The following is a 22,323-nucleotide window of genomic DNA, read 5'->3' on the forward strand; positions in this document are numbered from 1 at the left end:
CGTTGCCCGAATTTCACAGAATCTGTGAAATAGTGAATTTGGTAGATCCCTACCTATGAAACCTGTTTCTCCTCTTTCTCAGCCAACTGCTAAACACGCTGTGGCTGCACCTCCATCTAGACCAGGAACAATGGCTTATACCTTAGGGGTGCCAACAATGGAGATGAATGAGGAAGAAGCCTGAGAAAGTGAATTGTCTCATCTGTTGTAGAGATAACGGAGGGGAAAATTGTGGGTACTTCCTAATGTGAGGCTATAGTTAACATACTAAAGGTGACATGTTAAAAGCCAGGAACACCTCCCCCCCCCCTCGAACCTTTAACATCAACCCTACATACCTAGTGCAACTGAATCAGTGTGACCTAGAACAAAATCTCCAGTTTGCAGTGGGTGTAGTAGGGACTGACTCTCTCTTATTGCAGGACAGTGCCCTCATATCCACCCCCATCTCCTACATACAGAAATCCAGGATCTTGTTCTCAGCTATTGTGATCCCTCTTTCTGAACCAGGAACCTTTGGCTCCAAAATCTTTATTTGAAACTTGACAGTCTAGCTCGGTTCATTATATTTACAGTCTATCTATTTTTAGTCCAGAAGTATTTAATTGTTAATCTTAAAGATTTAATTTTTCATATTAATAGTGAGATTATTCCAAATCTGAATAAATCAGTCTTGAACTTTGAGGGTGAAATCTTGACCCTACTGGAGTTAAAGACGTTCTGCTGTTCTGCAATTGGAGGAAAGATTTCACTGCTAGACATTTAAGAGTTGAAGTTAGTGGTCTGGGCTATTATAAGGCAGCTATCTCTGAATTGTTAAGTTAGATCCTGAGCTGTAACAGTATATAAAATAAGGAAAACATAACATTTATTTCTTCAGGTTTCCTACAAGTTTATGCATTTTATAATAAACTTAGTAACACTCACTTCTCTGTTTTATTTAACTAGCAGTACAAATCCCTGTTCATTTGGCAGATGAGCTCGATTTATTATTTTAGATGCATCCAAATCAGAAAATATGAGAGATGTTGTAAGAGGAACTGAATCATCCTTGGCTCACAGATGTATTAGACTAGCACCATCTTCTGAATACTTGGTACATTACAGTTTTTGTTTTTAAGCATAACAGATTGAATAGAAAAATACTTATTCAATTTGGAGTTTCACTCATCTTAAGATCTTACCATATTTTTCTTATAGGTTGTGCTGAGTTTATTTTAAAAAGTTGCATATATCAGTTTTTATATTGGTTTTATTTATTTATTCTACATTTTTGTCATTATTTTATTTGCATGGCAGAGCAGGTTCTAATTTAAATTCTTACAAACAAGGAAATTGACTTTTTGTAGCAGCACGTCTATCAATGTTCATAGCAGATTAACCAAGCCGATTTGAATAACTCATCTATTTGTTTGTTTTTGTAATACTTTTACTAATATTTCCTAGTAGTTTTAAAGACAAGATTCTGATAACTTTTCTAGTAACAAGCTGAGTTTCAAGCTACATAGTGCTGTTATTTAAATAGGGACATGGCACAAATCAAATTGTAAGAGCAGCTACAAAGTGTATTGACTCCAGAGAAGAAATATTTTTTTTTATTGAAATCGTTTCCTGGAATAAAACACTTGCTTCTTTTAAATAGGTTTGTTTAGATTAGATGGGAGAGAATTCAGTACAGCTGTCATAAGTTTAGATGCTTACTTGTAATTTTTTTTAAATTGAATTTTTATAAAGAAAAATGTTTTGTTTCAAGGAATATGTGGATCTAAAATTATGAACTAACATATAGTTAAGTTTGGGAAGTCTGACCCAAATGCTCTTGTACTGGTTCTTTCACTTAAAACAACTGTGTTATTTCTGTGTTTGTGAAAAGTTGAGTCTTGTAAAACAGACACATTCCATTATTCATCTGGTAAATTATTGCATTTCCTTCTTTGGTTTAGTGCAAGTGAGGGCAGGACTCAAACTTACGTTTTATAGGGTGTGTTGCTGGGTGTTTTAGATTAGCCCTTTTGACATGGCACAGAAGGCAAGAATTTATCTACATAGAACTTTATGCGTTGTTAATGTTGGTGACAACTGAGTCATTTTCATGAATATAAATCCAATAAAAAGAGTTTTCTTCCTCTTTCTCTATTATAGGCCATAGGTTGTAATCTATTCAGTTATTAAATTTAAAGCTCTTATCTCAAACAGCATTATATGTATCATTTAACTTCTTTTTTCTTGCAGGTTGTTTAGACGCAATGATTGAGTCCAGAAGTAAGAGCTTTAATAAGCAATTGCATACAATTTTCTTTGGTCAGGTGTTAATCCAAGAAATTACTGTCAGCATTGTTACTGGATTGCGTTGTGGTTGAGAGATTGACCAAGAAGAAGAAAATATTTTATGAAGCATAGGTCAGCGGACAGGAACTCAGAAGATCTGAGTCCAATTCATAGTTCAGTGAGAGGCTTCTTATATGATGTTTGGCCTTGTATCTCATTTTTTTCCAATAGAGTTAATACCTACTTGCCTTACAAAGGTCTTGTAGAGAGAATCCAGTAATATTGCGAGGTGATGATAAGAGCTGGAAACAGCTGGATATCTAGATGGATAACAGTAGAAAGAGAACTGCCATCTTCCCACAGTGGGTCTGTCTATAAAAGGCATATTAAGGCTTCAGTGTAGAGCAGGGTTGTCAAATATATGGCCTGCAGGCCAGGTCTGGCCTACTGATAGCTGAGTGGACTACTGGTAGTTGGGAGGTATGACTAGAATTTGAGGTCTTTAGACCCTGATGGACATGATCATTGGTGGCAGCTTCCCAGCTCTTGCACTGTTGCCTGGATGCAGCCTGTTGCTGTGAAGCCTAAGCCCCACACGTGGCACGGTGCACCGTGCCACAGCAAGTCCCAAGCCAGAGCCCTATGCCACTGAGCTGGAGACCCATGCCACTGCATGTCCATTGCTCCATGCTGCTATCTGGCAAGAGCCCCACAGAGCTGCCCCCGACTCCCTGCTGATGCCTGGCTAGAGTCCATTGCTGACGCCTAAATGCAGTCCTGCGCCACTGCCTGCCCCCAGACCTGTCCTGCCTCCTGAACACAGCCTCAGTTGCTGCTGATCCCACAGATCTGGCCTGGGAGGAGCCCCTGCAGTCTGGATCTGGCCTGGGACCCAGGGTGCATTTGACATCCCGAGTGTAAAGGAAAGTTCTTCAGCACTGCTGCCTTTGCTGTATGTATGCTATAGCTACAGGACTTCATGGCCCTTACTGGGAGTGAATAATAGTCTTAGAACACATAGTTACAGGGGACACTTAGGAAAATTAAGACAAGTCAACTTAAGGTATGAAGTTGAAGTACATTTAAGCCTGTGTTGATTGCATTCAGAAATAAAATAGCTGTAGTTTGCTTTAGCTGAAAGCAGTCCACTCATTTTTTTTAATGAGAGCATCTTTATGGAGGTTAACACCTCTAGTTCATTTGTCTTAATTTACTTGAGTGTCTCTGTATGTAAATGTGCCTTTAGAGTATGTCTGGACTGCAAACTGTAGTGTAATACAGGAATACCAATGCTATCTTTAAACTTTAATAAGATAGCTTGAGTATTGGAACTAGTTTGGAAACAACATGGAGCTTTGTGTGGGCTAATATCTTTTGGGAACTGGAGAGGACAAGCCAGTAGATTTTAATCTTTAACCACCTTCTTTCTTACTTTATCCCTTCCAAAAAAATGAAGGAAACAGTTGTTTTTATGGTACATGTAAAATTAAGACTTACTGCAGTGCAACACACTTGATACATTTGATTAATGCTCTTTTTTTGAAAAGCATTCTTGTTTCTTAAAGTACCTCTATTAGAATAGATTCCTAACAGGAATAACAATTAAAGATACATCTGACATGAAAGCAAAACAAAACACAGAATGGATCAAGTTCAGAATGTCTGTGTAGTCTTAGTCTGCTTAGTTGAAGACTCTATGGTGTCTGCAAAAAGATTTTGCCAAGAATGTATCAAAAATGAAATGAGGGAAATGTCCAATCAAGAGAAAATACTGTATAGTATTTGTTCTAGGTTTTTTACATCTTTCTAATTTTCAAAACAAACTTATATATGCTATTTTTTTCTTTACATTTCTTTTGCATATTTTTCTCCTTTTAAAAATGCTAAAATGGTGGGATTTGCACGGGATATTATAACTTACTTCTCCAAACCTTATCTCCAGAGTAGCAAACATCTAACACATACTGAAGCATCTTTGTGTAGCATCCAAGCTTAGCACAACGATGGAACTGCTATCTGTTCATACTATTTGACTGTATATGTAGCTGATTTAAAAACCTAGTAGAAGTGCATTTTTCAGTGCTGACTTGCATGTTTTTTTAACAACAAAGAAAGAAAGAACAAATGTTTTTGTTGTAGACTTAGTGAAGATAAAATGCTGGATTTCTTTACGTGCTCTGTTTAACTATTATTTTGGAAGTCCTGTATTAAATACGCAATTTTTTTTCTTTCAGAAAATATGGCCTCTAAATTAAAAACTTTTCTAATAAATAGAAAAATCCAGTAAAGGAAAACTTGTTCCACTTTGTTTAGCTTTTGCTATTTCATATCCTAGAACCACTAGACGTATCATATGAATGTGTGCACATATGCTGACAAGCTGATGTTAGCATGCTCTTACTTTTTCTGAAAAGCCCTACCTAACCTTTAGCATCTCTTCAAAGATTACTTCGTTTTCAAGCAAGAGTAATCTTTGTAGTTATATTTTGTATGCGTATGCAACTGCCATGGCTGGGGATTTACAAACAAAAGGGAGTATACATATCTCTCCTCTCATCCCAGACACCTCTTTGCAGCTCTGGTATTGGAACTTTTCTAGTTTTAGAGGAGTCAGGACTGGATTGGAAACTTTCTGCCTTATTCCTCTCTTGGCATGAATTTTTTTAGTGGTCTGCCAGAATCTGGCCCTTTGGTTTAAACAGATTTAAAATGATAAAATACACCTTCATAATGCTTTTTTTCTTGAATTATTTTAACTCATATTTTTTTTATATATCTATGCTGTTCTATAGAGGAGGAAGCTTTAAATATATTGTTTGTTAGAGGCTCTTTCAAGCTATCAGTTTTGCATCTTATAAATACTTCCTAGATATGTTCATGCTTTTTTAGGAAATGGGTGTAAAACAATAGCTATTCTAAAACACCAGAGCACTAGCTATTATTACTCTGCCTTAACAATTCTTCTAATCCGGCATTTGATTTGTTACTATGTCCTCGTAAAGAAGCATCGGCACTAGAGTGTACATGACAGTGAGAAAGTAAACACATGCTTGCAATCAAATTAATGTATTTCATCTGTCTTCAACTAATAACAATCTGTCATGCTATCTATCCAAGAAGGGGCATAAACAGTTTATTTTGTGTTTGGAATAACTTCCTGGAGGTAGTTAATGTGACATGTAGTTTGTCTGACATGAGTATAACCAGATCAACACTCTAGATGTTTTCTCGATAACCTAAAAATTACTGAGAAAATCTGTACTGGAACTATATTTATATTTCATTTTCAGCTTCCTTATGTCAGTGGTGGCATATTTTGCAGGACTTCACTGAAAGAATGTTCTTTTTCTTGGCATTTGAAACAGTTTTAGTGTGAGAAAAGGATTGCAAGTATTAATAAAATATATTAAGTGTACAGAAGTTGCAGTTTGTACTGTGTACCTTCTGAAGGAGGGTGGACTATATCTACAGTAACATATAAATAAATCAAATTGTTTTTTCAAAAGTAATGTTTGCATATGTTTATGAGTTATAGTATAAAGGAGAGATGATGTAATGCATACTGAAAAAATGCAACTAGCTAGTGCCTATAACTTATATTTTCATCTTTACCTTTTATCAAAGCTTGTCAAATAATTACTACTTTTTCACTGAAACCAAAGCCTTTCCTTCAATTAGAAGGTAAGAGTATACTTACCTGAATCTTTATAAAATATAAATTCTAATTGGCTCATCCCAATATTTTTGAAAAAATGGAGGACTTATTAACAGCTCTATGACTTTATTGCACAGCAGTAAAGCGCAGGAAAATTACTTGGGTAAGGGAAAGCTGTAGATTTAATTTGGTGGCCTAAGAAGGATTCCGTCTGGTTAGGACTACGGGCCCTGCCAGTCCACACCTTCGTAAAATATTTTCTAACCCTATTAAACAGGTGTAGTAAATCCTGCTGCCTAGTATTCAAGCACTTCTATTATTTCTCTTCATCCCCTGTTGTCATCTCATCCCAAGCACAAAATGAAACGGACCTTGAACTTCTGAGATTAAACAAAAATAACTGGTTCATTGAACTCTATTTTTTCATACAAAGTGGACTGAAGAGATGGTGTTCATGAAATTATTGTGCAATCAGATGCTTAAGTTTGATTTCTGGAGAAAAAGGCTATGGTGTTCCTATAGTAAGAAAATAAGATAAAGAGAAACTTCTATACTGCCCCTTTATTATGACCCTGGAGTATTTTTAGAAGAGAAAATATGTACATAATTTTAAGCACATGTAAATCAAATTAATAAATTATTAGAGCATTTTACTTGTCATGTCTGTGTGGGCTAATCATGATAGCTCATTATTTAAACATTATGTAATTTTATAACTTGTATGAACAGCTGCAAATACTTTTGCAGAAAGATATTTCATTTTCCACAACATACTATATAAAAGAATATATTTTTCAGTGCTATAGAATACTTTGCATGTTTACGCATAGCTTGAAAACTAACCTAAATTCTATTTAAGCATAAAATTGTTAAAATGTCCATATTGAATTTCTAAAAGCTCCTAATTAATCCATTTTTTATCAAATAATATAAATTGATTAGCAAAAGTTAAGTATAAATAAGAGAATTAACCACTAATGACAGATTCCCTCACAATGTAGTTGGAATTGTACGTTTTAAAATCTCAAGAGTACTTGACTCAGACTGGGGAAGTCATTTGAGGAAACTCTTATATTCTGTCTTTAATGTATTGATGTATATATAGTTTTAAAAATAATGACACCTTTTGGGTGATTGTTATATTATATGGAAATAGATTTGAGTCAGATTCTAATCTCTGTGACAGTGGTGCCGTTTAGATTAGACGCATCATATGCAGCTCCAAGGTAAGCTCTAGCAAAGTATTAAGCACAGTTAGTGGTCTTGTCTGTTCTATGCTATACCTGCTCTCCTCTGCTTTTGCTGCTCAGTGCAAGCATAATGCTTATTCCCTTAGCCTCTCTGAGCTCTCTTTCTGCTCTTTTACTGTTTTGAGACAACTGCAGGGGAAAACTTCATATACAGAAATGAAATCTATTGTGTCCATTGTCCAGAAAACTGCTGTTCTTTGGCATTTCATATTCATTTATGAAGGGTTGCAGATAGCTATATAGTGGAGGACCTTATAGGGGGTCTTTGGACATTATTCCAGTATAAATGAACTTCTTTTGGCATAGAACCATGTAAAAGTAGTAAAACAAAAGAATGATACATAACTTGCTCAGTTGCTCATTATCGTCTTGCACTTGGTGACCATTCACGAGACAAATGATTATCTCTATATTTCATAGTGTACATTATTTTACTTATTGCCCAATATATTTTTGGCACTTAACAGTCTTTCAAGGTAGTTGCATCTGTAGGTAAACACGTTTTATTTCTAAGTCTTATTTCTTGCAACGGTTTTATTTTCTGTTGGGAGTTGGTGTCAGGCTTTTATTTGTTGAACTTAACCTTTGGTAAATTAGCAAGTCTAATGCCGATCTGTTATCAAAATCAATGAGCTAGACCAGGTCTGTCCAACTGGCAGACTGTGATTTGCAGCCACGGTTCCTCCCTCATTGCTCTGTCTGCAACAGCAGCCAGAATTTCTGGGTTTCCCCTCCATCCTCTGGCTTTCAGTTTCTACCTGACCATGGCGGCGGGGGGAGGGGGGGCGCAGGATGGTGTGGCATGGCCAGGGTGCTGAGACTGAGCCGAGAGCAATGTGGGGTGGGAGTGTAGTGCAGTGCGGTGTAGTGTAGAAGTGAGGTGGGGGGAGATCCATGTGGTATAGAATCATAGAAAATTAGGGTTGGAAGGGACCTCAGGAGGTCATCTAGTCCAGCCCCCTGCTTAAAGCAGGACCAGCCCCAACCAGACCATTCCAGCAAAAGCTTTGTCTAGATGGGTCTTGAAAACCTCCAAGAATGGCCATTCCACCTCTCTGGGTAACCTGTTCCAGTGTTTTACTACCCTCCTAGTGAGAAAATTCTTCCTAATATCTAACCTAAACTTCCATTGCTGCAACTTGAGACCATTGTTCCTTGTTTTGTCATTCTGAATTAAGGGGTGATTCTGAATTAAGAAAGTATTGGAAATTCATAATTAATCAGTTATTCCCTGTTGTCTGTATTTCCTTTTCTGCCCATTGACCCAGCTTCCGGAGGAAGCTGCCTCTGCCAGCACTGAGAATAGTCTAGTTCAGGGGTTTTCAGCCTTTTTTGAGCAGTGTACCCCCAGCAGTTGGTTGAGGGGTTGAAGTGGGGAGTAGCAGCAGCTGGTCATGGGGCGGGAGGGAGGGGTTGCACACGGAGTGGCGGCCGCTTGCAAGCTTCTCCCCCCGTGTACGGCCAGCTGAGTGGTGCCTGTTCGGCCCGCAGAGGAGTGCTGCTGCCTTTGCCCTGCCCCAGTCCTGCTCCTGTGAGGCAGTGGCACAGGGTGGCAGCACTCTATCCCTGCCTGTCTGCCCACATGTACCCCCTGGGACCTTTCAAAGTACCCCCAGGAATATGGGTACCCCCAGTTGACAACCCTTGGTTTAGCTCCATCCTCTTTCGAATCCCCCTTCAGGTATTTGAAAGCTGCTATTAAATCCACTCTGTCTCCTCTTCTCTAGACTAAATGAGCCCAGTTCCCTTAGCCTCTCCTCAGAAATCATGTGCTCCAGCCCCCTCACCATTTTTTTTGCCCGCCACTGGACTCTCCAATTTGTCCACATCCTTTCTGTAGTGAGGTCCCCAAAACTGAACACAGTACTCCAGATGTGGCCTTGCCAATGCTGAATAGAGGGGAATAGTCACTTCCCTGCTGGCAACACTTCTACTAATGCAGCCTGGTATGCCATTAGCCTTCTTGGCAACAAGGGCACACTGCTGGCTCATATTCAGTTTATTGTCCGCTGTAACCCCCAGGTCCTTTTTTGCAGAGCTGCTGCCCAGCCAGGTAGCCCCCAGCCTGTACTGGTGCATGCAGGTGTTCCCTCCTAAGTGCAGGATTTTGCACTTTTCCTTGTTGAGTCTCATGAGATTTCTTTTGGCCCAATGCTCCAATTTGTCTAGGTCATTCTGAATCCTAGCCCTACCCTCCAGCGTATCTACTAATCCCCCCAGCTTGGTGCCATCTGCACACTTGCTGAGGGTGCACTCTGTCATTGGTTCTCAACCTTTTTTGTACCAGGACCCATTTGTAAACATCAATGGCCAGTCCTAACCCACAGCTCCCTGGCCCTGCTGATGCCACTCACTCCCAAGCCACAGCCCTCTGGCCCTGCCAATGCCCCTCATTCCTGACCCACAGCCTCTCCACCCCTGCCAGTGCCCCTCACTCCCAAGCCACAGTCCCTTGTCTCCACAGGCCATGCTGATGCCCTGTACTCCCACCCCGCACCCTCCTACCCCTAGCCCCACCAGAGGGAGGCCTCCAGCTGCTCCTGTCCCGCTTGGGCTGGAGAGCAGTGGCTGCTGTGGCTCTGGCTTATTTGGGCACCAGTAGAGTTAATCCAGCCCCAGCATAGGCTGGAGAGAGGAGGAAGGGAGGCCTATGGCACTCACCTGTCCTGGGCTGGGCCTTCTGTGCTGTGCCAGGCAGCCTGGTCATAGCCCCACTCACCCTCTGAGCTACATCTCCCAGGTGCCCCACCCCTGTGAGTATGGGCCCTGGCCCTGGTGCTGCCAGCACAGCCACATAGCTCACTGCCACCCACAAAGGCTTCCCCCCACTTCTTTACCTGCTGGAGGGTCAGATGCCACTCTCCTGCTCTCCCATTCTGACACAGCTTTGGCAGCTGGCCACCTTCCCCCAGTGCTGGCAGGCACCTGCCCTCCCTCACACACCCTTGGACGGTCTCCAAGCCCCGGACCTCCAATCCCCACTCCCCATACCCTTACTTGCATCAAGCTGGAGTTGCTCCCAATACCCTGCATGGCTGAATGCCAGCCATGTGCATGTGCACACACGCATGCATGTGTACCTACTGCCTCCAATCATCCCAAACAGCTCCTTGCAGCCTGGAATGATGCCAGTCTGCTAGGGAAAACCCATGCTTTCCCATGTTTTTCTGGGACTTGCTTGCAACCCTTTCAAATATTCTTGTGGCCCATGGGTTGAGCAACACTATTCTATACCATCTTCAAGGCCTTTGAAGATACTGAACAAAACTAGCCCCAGGACTGACCCTGAGGCACTCCACTTTATACCAAGTGCCACCTGGACATTGAGCCATTGATTACTACCCTCCGAACCCAATGCTCCAGCCTGTTTTCTATCCGTTTTACAGTATACTTATCCAGCCCGTACTTCCTTAGCTTGCCTGCAAGATTGTTGTGTGACACCATATCAAAAGCCTTGCTAAAATTAAAGTATACTATATCTGCTGGCCACCTTACATCCACAGAACCAGTCATCTAATCATAGAAGGCAATCAGGTTGGTCAGGCATGACTTGCCCTTGGTGAATCCATGTGGACTGTTCCTAATGACCTTTTCATCCAAATGCTTAGAAATGGATTCCTTGAGGATCTGCTCTATGATTTTGCTAGGGACTGAGGTGAGGCTGACTGGTCTGTAGTTCCCTGGATCCTTTTTTCCCTTTTTAAAATATGGGCACTATGTTTTCCTTTTTCCAGTCATCTGGGACCCCTCCTGATAGCCAAGTATTTGCAAAGATGATGGCCAGTGGCTCTGCAATCACATCATCTAACTGCCTCAGCATTCTCAGGTGCATCCCACCCAGCCCCATGGACTTGTACACATCCAGCATTTCTAAATAGTCCCTAACATGTTCTTTCACCACTGTTGGCTGCTCACCTCCCCAAACTGTGCTGCACAGTGCAGTAGCCTAGGAGCTGACCTTGCCTGTGAAGACTGAGGTGAAAAAGGCATTGAGCATTTCAGGTTTTTCTGCATCCTCTGTCACTAGGTTGCCTCTGCCATTCAGTAAGGGACCCACACTTTCCCTTATCGTCGTCTTGCCACTGACATACTTGTAGAAATCCTTCTGGTTACCCTTCACATCCCTTGCTAGCTGCAACTTCAGTTGTGCTTTGGCCTTCCTGACTTTAGCTCTGCATGCCTGAGCAATACTCTTAAACTCTGCCCTAGTTGTTTGTCCAAGTTTCCACCTCTTATAAGCTTTCTTTTTGTGATTTAGTTTTCTGAAGAATTCCCTGCTAAGCCAAGCTGGTCTTGTTATATTTGCTGGTCTTCTTGTGCATCGGGATGGTTTTTCCTGCACTCCCAGTAAAGATTATTTAAAGCACAGCCAGCTCTTCTGAACTCCTCTCCCTCAGCCTGGTTTCCCAGGGGATCCTGCCCGTGAGTTCCCTGAGCAAGTCCAAGTCTGCTTTTCTGAAGTCCAGGGTCCTTACTCTGCTCCTTTCCATCCTTCCTTTCCTCAGGATTCTGAACTCAATCATCTAATGGTCACTGCTGCCCAAGCTGCCATCTGCTAGTACATTCCCCACCAATTCTTCCCTGTTTGGCAGCAGCAGGTCAAGAAGAGCACATACACAAGTTGGCTGCTTCAGCACTTGCACCATGAAGTTATCTCCAACACTCTCCAAAAAATTCCTGGACTGCCTGTGTACTGCCTGTGTACTGTGACATCTGCTGAGAGGGTATACTGCCCTCTCAGCAGATGTCAGGATGATTGTCTCCCATGAGAACCAGAGTCTGGGATTGGGAAACTTCTGCTAGTTGTCTGAAGACAGCCTCATCCACCGCTTCCTCCTGGTTTGGTGGTCTATAGCAGACACGCAGCACAACATCACCCTTGGTGCTCTCTCCTTTGACCCTAACCCAGAGACTTTCAGTGAGCCTGTCTCTGATTTCATACTGGACCTCTGAACAATCAGATGGCTCTTTTACATCAAGTGCAACTCCTCGTTCTCTTCTCCCCAACATGTCTTTCCTGAACAATTCGTACCCATCCATGACAGTGCTCCAGGCATGCAAGCTATCCCACCAAGTCTCTGTTATTCCAATCACAGCATATTTCTATGACTGCGAGAACTTCCAGTTCTTCCTGCTTGTTTCCCAGGCTCGGTGAATTTGTGTACAGGCACCTAAGGTAACTAGTTGATCGGCCTGATTCTCAGGAGGAATGAGAACACTTTCCTGTTGCCCTTCCTGCTTGCTCTTTCTCCAGGTCACCCACTTTCCCACTTACCTCAGGGCTTTGGTCTCCATCCCCTAGAAAACCTAGTTTAAAGCCCTCCTCCTCTGTTGAGGAGGCTCCTGCAAAGATCACTTTTCTATCATGTCATTCCACTTGCTTCCCTTTATCTACCACATCAAGCACTAGCCAGTTATGTTCACTTTTGAAGCCTTCATGGCTTGTCTCCAGCCTATCATAGCTTCAGTACGTTGATTTCTACTATTGACAGGCCTTCATCACCCATTGTGTTGGTTTTTTTTTTTTTTCATCTGCTTGTTGGCAGTGCAGGGAGAGCCCAGGATTGGGATCCCCCTTTGCCAGCAATATGGTGCAATTGAATTTAATGTACAATCCCACAATCGCGCTTCCTGCTATGCACGTGTAGCCTGGCAGGTGGTGCGATTGTGTGGTTCACTCGCTAGATACAGTTCCTGTTTTACTTGCACTTGTAGAAATGGTCTAAGACTTCTAAGCACTATGAGAAAATAAGCAGCATCAGTCCAATTCAAAACTTTCTCAGTAAACTTCCAAAGAGAATATGACCCTTGCAGGAAGTGGTATTGGTAATTCAGAGGGGTGATTCTGAATTAAGAAAGTATTGGAAATTCATAATTAATCAGTTATTCCCTGTTGTCAGTGTTTTCTTTTCTGCCCATTGACCCAGCTTCAGGAGGAAGCCGCCGTTGCCTTTTCTCTAGCATAACATTTAGGGTACTCTTCCAGGATGTAGGAAATAAGACTTTGTACCTCAAGTGGAGGGATTTTACTCCAGATCTCTCACTTTCTTGTTGAATGCTCTAACCATAAAGAGATTATGCAAGAGGTGGATAATGATCACCACCACTGGTCAGTTTGTCATCTACCCTTAGGAAGGGACTAGACCATTGGCGATGCGTAGGGGGTGCACACGGGTGCATGTCCACCCCCTGAGATTGGCCGTGTACCTTCTGGAAACCCAGACACAAAACCAGAATTGGTTTCTGGTTTTGCTGCTAGCTCAGCAATCAACTGCTGGGGGGGACCCTCCCCCCCCATTGGGGATCTGGTGCTCCCCCCCCCGACTCGGGAGGCACCAGTCTCCCACGGAGTAGACACTCTAGATCTCATGTGGACAAAGGCATCTAATGTGCAACCTTGAACCAGGTGTCAATGTGCAACCTTGAACCAGGTGTCTATGTGCTGAAGAGGGGAAGGAGTCTTTAAACCTCTGCTTCCCCTACTTCCACCGTCCCAGCCACCTGCATGCCCAGGCGCCCAGTGTGGGGAAGGCAAGGCAAGGAAGCGAGCCCTGCTGACCAGCACCTGGTGAGCCACTATGGTTTTTGCCATATTGTGTTTCATATAGCAACTGGAAGTGTGGAATGACCATCTGTTCTAATTTGTCCATCTTTGGCATTTTTATTATTTTTGTTAACTTGTATTGCTGTTGCATCTAAGGCCCCAAGCAACAGGTGATGACCCTATTGTCCTGGATACTGAACACACACAACAAAAATACTATACAGTTTTCAGAAAACTGACAATTGAAATTGGATAGATTTTGGTTGGCAATGTGGTGCTGGTGCAGTAAAAAAAGCATAAAAGTGGTGCTGTGAGCATCATTTCCACTGTTTTATTTTAAGAAAGTATTTTAATTAATTGGCCTATCTCTATGCTATGTAGGGGCAAGCAACTTTATTTTAATCCAGGTACTCCCTAAATTAGGAAACAGCTGGGACTTTGGAGTAATGTGTTCTAATATGTCTGAGGCATTTTCTCCCATCTTGTTAATCGGCAACTTTGAGAATTTGTTTTTAATGACAAAATTTAAAACGCACTTAAATGTAAGTACTTTATTCCATGTTCAAATGGGCTTGTTCCCCCTTCATTCTCCCATTGTACAATAACTGAAGCTGCCAGTTGATTCGGTCAAAGTTGGCATCCTAGAAATTGCTGTTTCAGAATTTTGCAATTTTTATGTTGTTATTATTCAGGAGTGCCTTCATGCAGCTGAAGTGATTTGGATTATTAACTATTATTTTGGTTTCTATGCTGTACCATAATGATTGGCAATGATCTGTACAGTGAATTAGTGAAGTCTAATTTCTGTAGAAATCAATGACTGTCATAAATTCTCAACTTGTTTATGGAATCAAAGCACTTGAAGTAATTTTATGTAATTGTATTTTTTTTTTTTAATGGAACAGTCATATTTCATCCATATATTTTTAACTGATAGGCATAGGCTGCGACAGAATATGAACAAATAATTCATCCTGCCTAAGGTCTAATGACCAGAGTGGAATATATAATTGAATGAATTATTTTGAAATTAACATCTTATAGTTTTAAGAATCTGTTCTTTTCTTAGAAAGCTATTCACTTTGAATGAAACAAATAAAATGATGCCCATCTTTCCCTGCCTGCTCTGCACTAACTTTTTTTCATTGCTTGCACTTTCCAGGTTTTTTTGATGCCTGGATTAATTTAATCCTCACATTGGTGGATGACATGTTCATGAAATAGACAAAAAATGTCAGTGCCAGAGAGAGCTAGGGATGGATAAAGATTTGTAGATCCGATATACAAGGGTAATCTGTTCTTAATTGGGGTTTAGTGAGGATTCCTAAACATCAGAATGTATGGCCTTTTGGTTTTCCAGGCTTCTGGCACAACAGTCAAACGTAGAAATGTTTAAATATGTGCTCAGGAAATGATGAAGTATACTAAACTTATTACTGGATATCCTGCTTTGAAAATATTGGAATCTCTAATGCATCTTCATTTCTGGATTTTTGCATAAGAAACGAGACAGTGTCTGTTAAAGGACTTTAAAAAAACAATTGAATAATAATAGTCCTGTTACATAGTAAAAAACAGAAGAAGTAAGTTGTTATAGCTAAATTACTTACATTGCTGTAACTATTGTGCAGGTTGTCCTATTACTCATCTCCCTACAGGCACTGCTTTCCAGGTTGTTCTTTCTGTTACAGTCATGCAAGTGAATCCCATTGTTTCTTTTACCCATTTTCATACCTTCTTCATCTTCTGCACAGATTTTACTAAACTGTGACACAGATTATATTTGCTCGCTGTTTTGTGTTAGGGTTAGAGGTGCTTGGTATCTAAATCTTCACATTATGCAGTTCTTATGTTAGAGGTACATAACCCAGTTATGATCTTTCTCTAAAGTTTTTTTGGCTTTCTCAAACTTTCAACAGGGAATTTAAGGTGTTGGTGAAATAGAACTATATGTGTACTTAAGGTACTCGTGTCTTAAGAAACGTTATGGGTCAGGTCCTTTTAAGCCCTTACCCAGCATCTTAAATTCCTTGCTGAAACTAAGGACTTACACAGACATACAGTTCCTCCTGAATAACCAGGAATTAAATCACTCCCAGAAGAGTTTATCCTGTGAGAGCAAATATCTGTACATGCTGTAAGTGCAAACGAATGCTGAATTGTGGCATGAATGATGTTGGCTGTGGCTTACCTGAAGGAACATGGAGTAATGGTCTCAAGTTGCAGCAAGGGAAGTTTAGATTGGATATTAGGAAAAACTTTCTCACTAGGAGAGTGGTGAAACACTGGAACAGGTTACCCGGAAAGGTGGTAGAATTTCCGTCCTTGCAGTTTTTTATGGCCTGGCTTGACAAAGCCCTGGCTAGAATGATCTAGTTGAGGATGGTCCCACTTTGAGCAGGGGGTTGGACCAGATGGCCTCCTGACGTCCCTTCCAACCCTAACTTTCTATGAAGATATCTCCTGGATATAATAGCATAATACCATGTAGTTAGTGGAGCTGCTTGAGCTGCTTGTTTCCTAGTTTAAAATGGAGAAAGAGTGGCTACCAGGTATTTTTTGGGAAGGCCTCTGGATTTTGGAATTCTTTTCTTTATTCTAAGTCAGTTGGAATGTTCCTGTATTCCCTAATGTTTTTTTCTGGGAGAGAGGTCAAGGGTGTTTTGGTGTCACTTGTTGGGTATTGTTGCTGGTGGAATCTTTACTATAATGTTGGCATATTGTTCTGTTAGAGAGCTGTTACGTTAAATGGCATCAGCAGCAGTGTCCTTTGTTCTAAAAACATTTTTTGCTTGTGTGTTCATTATTTGTACAGGTGCCGAGAGTTTGGATATGCACTTTTAATGCATTTAAAGAAATATAATAAAATAAAATTAGAGTCTGGGTTTTAGCCTTCTAAAGCTTGTCCCATTAATGTTGAATAAAAAAATAATTCTTCCCCTCAAACAGTTCTCCAGCATGTTGTTTTTTTCCAGCCTCACATTAAACCTAGTATGTGAAGACTAAAAATAATTTAACATAGAAAGTATTCTGTATTTTCTGCTTAAAAGACAACTTGGCTCAAACCACTCCTTGTAATAGATGTTATTTTCAAGAGCAAAAAATCAAGTAACTGCTACATTAGCTGTCTGGTTTTTTTTGTTTTTTTTAATGGTCATTGAATTAAGTTGGAGCTTAGTAACTGTATTTGTTCCTATTATTTTTGTTAAATAACAAGTATTTTAGCTTCAATATTATGAAAAAGCAGTACTATAAACCTTAGTGTTAATAGCTTAGTATTTTAGTCTTCCACAAATTAATGCCTGTGGTAGCTGGACGATTTTAGGCCTGTTCTTGTAAACAAGGCCTCACTGATGTGCAAGGAACAGCAACATGTGGCAAAAAGCTCCACATTAACCAAGGTAAGCAGTATAAATGGTGTATAGGAATCCCCTGTTAGACCGAAAATCTCCAGAGCCTACAAATTAAAGACCTCCAATATCATTTTTAAATAAAGCCTTTTATGTAGTATGAGAACATTTTTTCAGCTGATAATCAAATGACACTATTATGCAGACTTACTAGATTTGCAAATTTACAAGTTTTTACAAGTCAGTTGGGTCCCTTCCTCAGGAAATCAGTTTAAGTTTTTTTTTCCCTGTATTGACTCAAAGAGCCTAGTTGTCCTTAAATCCTTGTGAATATATTTGCCTTATAATTTGACGGCATTGAGTCAACACCCTTATAGGCACTGTAATGCAATAAAAAGAGAAACTGTTCAATATAGCTTCCAGTTACCTTAGGATCAGATTTGAAGAAATTGGAATGCACACAATAAAACCTGTACAAGACTTGAGTTCCATGTTGTGTTTTAAGCAATGAGCGCTTTTCAATGAAACATATTGTTTAAAACCTTTGCCTGATTTCTAATGGGCATAAAATGGTAAAAATGAAAGTAATGCATATAACTCTTAAAATATGCATTTTACATTTTTAATAACACTTTTTATGAAATTTAGCTTTGTGGAACTGAAAAATCTGATTACAAATAATGGAATGTCAGTATTGATTCAGTGCAATTCTAGTGGTTGTTTTAATGTAATGGATACTTTTGCTGCACTGCTCGGTATTAAAATTCTTTAAAACACATTCCTTTTTTAACTTGGAAAAAATACATAGAGGCAGACATATTCTGTAAGTTTTTACTTTTATTTTGTAGCAGTATTTGAATAATATTAGAATCTTCCAAGTGCAAGTTTTTGCAAGCAGAACGTTGGAGCTTGGTTCTTCCCTCAGTCTCCCACATATGGCTCCTAGAGAGTCAGTCAGAGCTGCACGTGTGTGTATCTGTGGTGGAACAGTCTTAATTTTTAAATGGCATTTATTGCATTTGACAGATCAGTGTTTATTGTAATTTATGTTAGGTGCATAAAAACACATTTTATATAATGGGTTATTTTTCATTTAGCAGGTAATTATAAAAGCTCACGGTTGTCATTCATGTATTTGTGTGAAGAAAAAGATTGTATCTATTGTAAGCATTTTAAATGAATAGCTGTTTAGACAGGTATCTAAATTTTAATGGGATCCATTATAGTAATTTCTCCATTTCTTTGAACCTTCTTACAGTTGATTTGGAGCATATGCGAACAGTGAAAGCTGACAAACACCAACGATTTTGCCAGGAAAATGGTTTCAGTAGCCATTTTGTGTCAGCCAAGACAGGCGATTCTGTAAGTAAGACAAGTATAATTTTTTTAAATTATAGGGTATGATATAGTAGTTTTACTGTCTCCAAATATCAGGTCATTAATGAATTTCAGTTACTGAAGTCGACGCATGCCTAGATTTTTTTTGGTGTAATATATTAAAACTGTGTTCTATTAATTACTGTGAAGTCTCATCTAGTTTGAAATAAGTTATTGGCTTTAATCTGTAAAGAGTTTAAGATCTTGCTACCATTTATACTGTGTCTCTTCCTCTGTAAACCAACTGATTTCTCTCTGCTGATAGTCTCTTAGTAAATAAGCGTAAGGTCACATTATCTGAATTTTCAGTAGAGGGTCCCCAGCCAAGAGGCATGCTCCCCCTGGTGGTCCATTGAAAGTTGAACTTAGTGATCTTCAGGTTTTGATGCAAAGCACATTTTCAGTCTGTGAATTGTAATGGAAGTATGGCTGGTTGAGTGATATAGAAATACATTCTGGTTTCATTGACTACAGTAGACAAAGTAAATTTACGTGCTATTGTGTTTCTTTTGTCACATACCTTTGTCAGTGGGCATGCAAAAACATTTAAATAAATGTCACATTTCACTAAATTAGTAAATTTTGTATTGCATTTAGTGTATAATTGTGTATCTATCTATATGATTGAATAACAAAAAATATTTTGTCATGTATGTTTTAAAATACTTGTCCAGAGACCATAAAAGAATATGCCACTATTAATTTCATATCCACTACCACTCACTGGTGAACGGATGCCATAAATTAATTTAAAAGGTTTATAAACGGTATTTTGTGATGTCTGTCAGTGTTCCTATTATAATACAAGTTATCAAGGGTTTTATATTTGTCCATAAACCCTGGTGTGTGTGTGTGTGTGTGTGTGTGTGTGTGTGTAATTAATAAATAAATAAATAAATATGAACTCTGCCCCAAACATGTTAAAAAAAAAAAAGTCTGAAACATGAAGCTTTTTGAGTGTAGATCCTTGGTCATATTCTATATGGTATACCCATGCTATAATTCATTCTTTTTCAGACAGGTAATGATTCCTTTTGGAGTTGATATGATGCACTATATCAGTGATAAGCAAATTAACAGTTTAAAAACTGATATTTTTAAACATTTTTGAAAGAACCTTTATACTTAATACTTGTCACTGATCTCTGAATTATAGGAGGTAATTAAGATAAGTTTTAATTGACATCTCAAAAACGTAAGGAAACTTGAACATAAAAGAATACATTACCTTGCTGTATGTGTAAGTATCTACTCTCAAGCAACAGTATTAAAGCTTTCACTCCCCTCCTAACTCTTCTTCCTAGTGAGTGTGTCTAAGCTAAACTAGGTCAGTTTTAAACATTTTAGGGTTAGTGCAACTACAGTCTGTCTGAAACAACTAATTTTTTTGGTAGGGTCCAGTAATGCACTATAGAATCACAGAAAAGCAGGGCTTGAAGAACTTCAGTAGATCATCTGGTCAACGTTTTATGTATGGTTAAAACTAAACTAATTGGCTTTGACTCGTTCAGTCAGTGTAGAGCTAGACTAACTGAAATATTGTAATAAATATTCTTGCTACTGCCCAACAGTATATGATTAAATCATAATGTAAAGGGCTGGAAGGCATCTCAGGAGGTCATCTACTCCAGTACCCTGCTGAAGGCAGGATCATCCTTGTCTAAACCATCCCAGACAAATGCTTGTCTAACCTGCACTTAAACTTTTAGTTACAAAGATTCTGCAACCTTGCTACCTAATCTCTTCCAGTGCTTAACCACCCTTCTAGTTAGACTGTTCTTCCTGTTACGTAATCTAAATTTTCCTTGTTGCAGTTTAAGCCTATTCATTATTTTACCTGTCCTGAGTGGACATAGAGAATAATAGATCACCGTCCTCTTTATAATGAACCTTTTCGTTTATGAAGCCCGTTAACAACTTGTTATTAACTCTTTCCTTAGTCTTCTCTTCCATAAAGTTAGTAATCACAGTTCTTTCAATCTTTCCTGATATATCATATTTTCTAGCTCTCTAATCCTTTTTATTCCTGTCTTCTGGACTCTTCAATTTGTCCACGTGTTTCTTCAAAGGTGGTACCCAAAAGTAGACACACTGCTCAAAGTGAGGCCTTACCAAAGCTGAATAGATTGGAAGAATGTAAGTCTCATCCTCTGTGTTGCAAAGTATACTCCTTTGGCCTGACATCTCCCAAAACCCAATTATTCAGGGATCTGTATTGGAGCTGTTGGGTAGATCTTCAGAGGGGAGTAGTTTAGGCCACTGTGGGCACATCTCCACATGCAATTAATGCACCTGAATAAACTCCAGTGCTGTTTGTGCCATCTCCTGGGTGCAGCATTTACACATGCGCCCGGGATTGCAGTACATTGAACTGGTGGGGGGGGGCACAGCGCCAGCTGGCAAAGGACCTAGGGGTGTCAGTCTGCCAGCCTGGGGCTGATCCCTCCCAGCTCAACGTGCAGCAGAGGGGCTGGCCTGAGCACAAAGGTGCTACAGTGTGGGGCTAGCTGGTAGGCGGTCTCTGCATTGTAGCACCCTTGTGCCCCAGCCAGCCTGGTCACTGTCTGTACATGCATTGAGGCAGATTAAAGTACTCTGCTGCAGGATAGTACTTATATTTGGGAGTACTATCCTTTGATGGAGTTAATTAGTTTACTCTGGCCTAATAGAGCTGCACATGGAAATGCTGATGTTTTAATGCGGAGCGAATTAGTCTGTTTTGGAGTAAACATCACATGTAGATATGCCCTGTTGGTATGAATACTGTGCAGATATGTAAAGTTCCTTGAACTGGCTTAGGATGGCTAATATGGATGCTATTGTTTGTTATATTCTAACTAGTTCTGTGCAACCAACTCAGTTACAGAAGATATGATTCCATAATGTGGACTCAGCCCAAATATCTGACTGGAAGGCAAACTTTTTTTTCTTTGTTACAGGGGTTTTGTTGCTGTATTACCTATTTTTGTTTACTGCCCCAGTTCCGATTCAGTGGCTGGCTACCCCATACCATAGATGCTTCTTAACCAGGCATTTGTTAACCAGATAACACCATTTCTTAAAAGCCTTCATGAATTTAAGACCCAGTCTTCCAAACGTTTTGGCTTATGCTTATCTTTAAATGTGGACTACTCATATGCATTAATGCTTGCAAAATGTGGATGCTAAAACCTATTGTCCTGTAGTTCAGAAACTTGTCTCAGTGGCACAAATGCACTAGTAAAATATACTTCAAATGAACTTTTGTGAATAACCTTATTCATTTACTAGATGAAGTTATTTTCAGATCAGTTTTGCACAGGCCAATTTTCACATATTTACATATTGTTTACAGTTCGGGAAAGGATTGATGTATTAAAAACTACTTTGAGCATGTCTGTTTTTAATCATTTAATTGATTTTTTTTTTTTTTTTTTTTTTTTATGTAGGTCTTCCTGTGCTTTCAAAGAATTGCTGCTGAAATTCTTGGCATCAAATTAAACAAAGCAGAAATGGAACAATCACAGGTGATTGTCCTAATATATTGCTTTTTCATAGCTGTTTTGCTTACTGTTAAAACAATCTAAATGCAAGCAAATAATAAATTTCCCTTCAAAGTGAGCTAAATCTCATGTGCTGATTCAGTTGTGTGTTTTTTACAGCCTTTCCTGTGTATTTATTCCTCATAATTCCATAATTAGCAAAGGTAAAATTACAGAATTTATGTCATGATAAATTAGGGGAAAATTAATTGAAGACCTTTATCTTTCTTTGGAATTAAATTTAGCTATATCATATAAATTGGAACATACATGTGTGCATACCTATATATACCCCAGGTTAGTGTAAGTAGATACTTCAAACTAATGAATGAAAACTATTTAGAAGCACCAACAATAT

At 39.5% G+C, this 22,323-nt stretch overlaps 1 protein-coding gene across 3 annotated transcripts in view; it reads left to right on the top strand.

Moving 5' to 3' along the window:
• RAB28 (RAB28, member RAS oncogene family) overlaps nucleotides 1-22,323 on the top strand; it is a 117,551-nt gene that overhangs the window by 76,972 nt on the left and 18,256 nt on the right. The window contains exons 5-7 of one of the 3 annotated variants that reach the window (XM_025192652.1): nucleotides 18,326-18,429; nucleotides 20,514-20,580; nucleotides 21,873-22,048. In XM_025192652.1, the coding sequence (XP_025048437.1) occupies nucleotides 18,326-18,429; nucleotides 20,514-20,580; nucleotides 21,873-21,904 (203 nt within the window). In that variant the 3' untranslated portion in view covers nucleotides 21,905-22,048. Of the gene's footprint in view, nucleotides 1-18,325; nucleotides 18,430-20,513; nucleotides 20,581-21,872; nucleotides 22,061-22,323 lie in introns of those variants that run through there. The other 2 variants (XM_006016765.3, XM_014526012.2) reach the window with 2 other exon arrangements.

The sequence above is a fragment of the Alligator sinensis genome, unplaced genomic scaffold (genome assembly GCF_000455745.1).
Source record: "Alligator sinensis unplaced genomic scaffold, ASM45574v1 scaffold104_1, whole genome shotgun sequence".
NCBI classification, from domain to species: domain Eukaryota; kingdom Metazoa; phylum Chordata; order Crocodylia; family Alligatoridae; genus Alligator; species Alligator sinensis.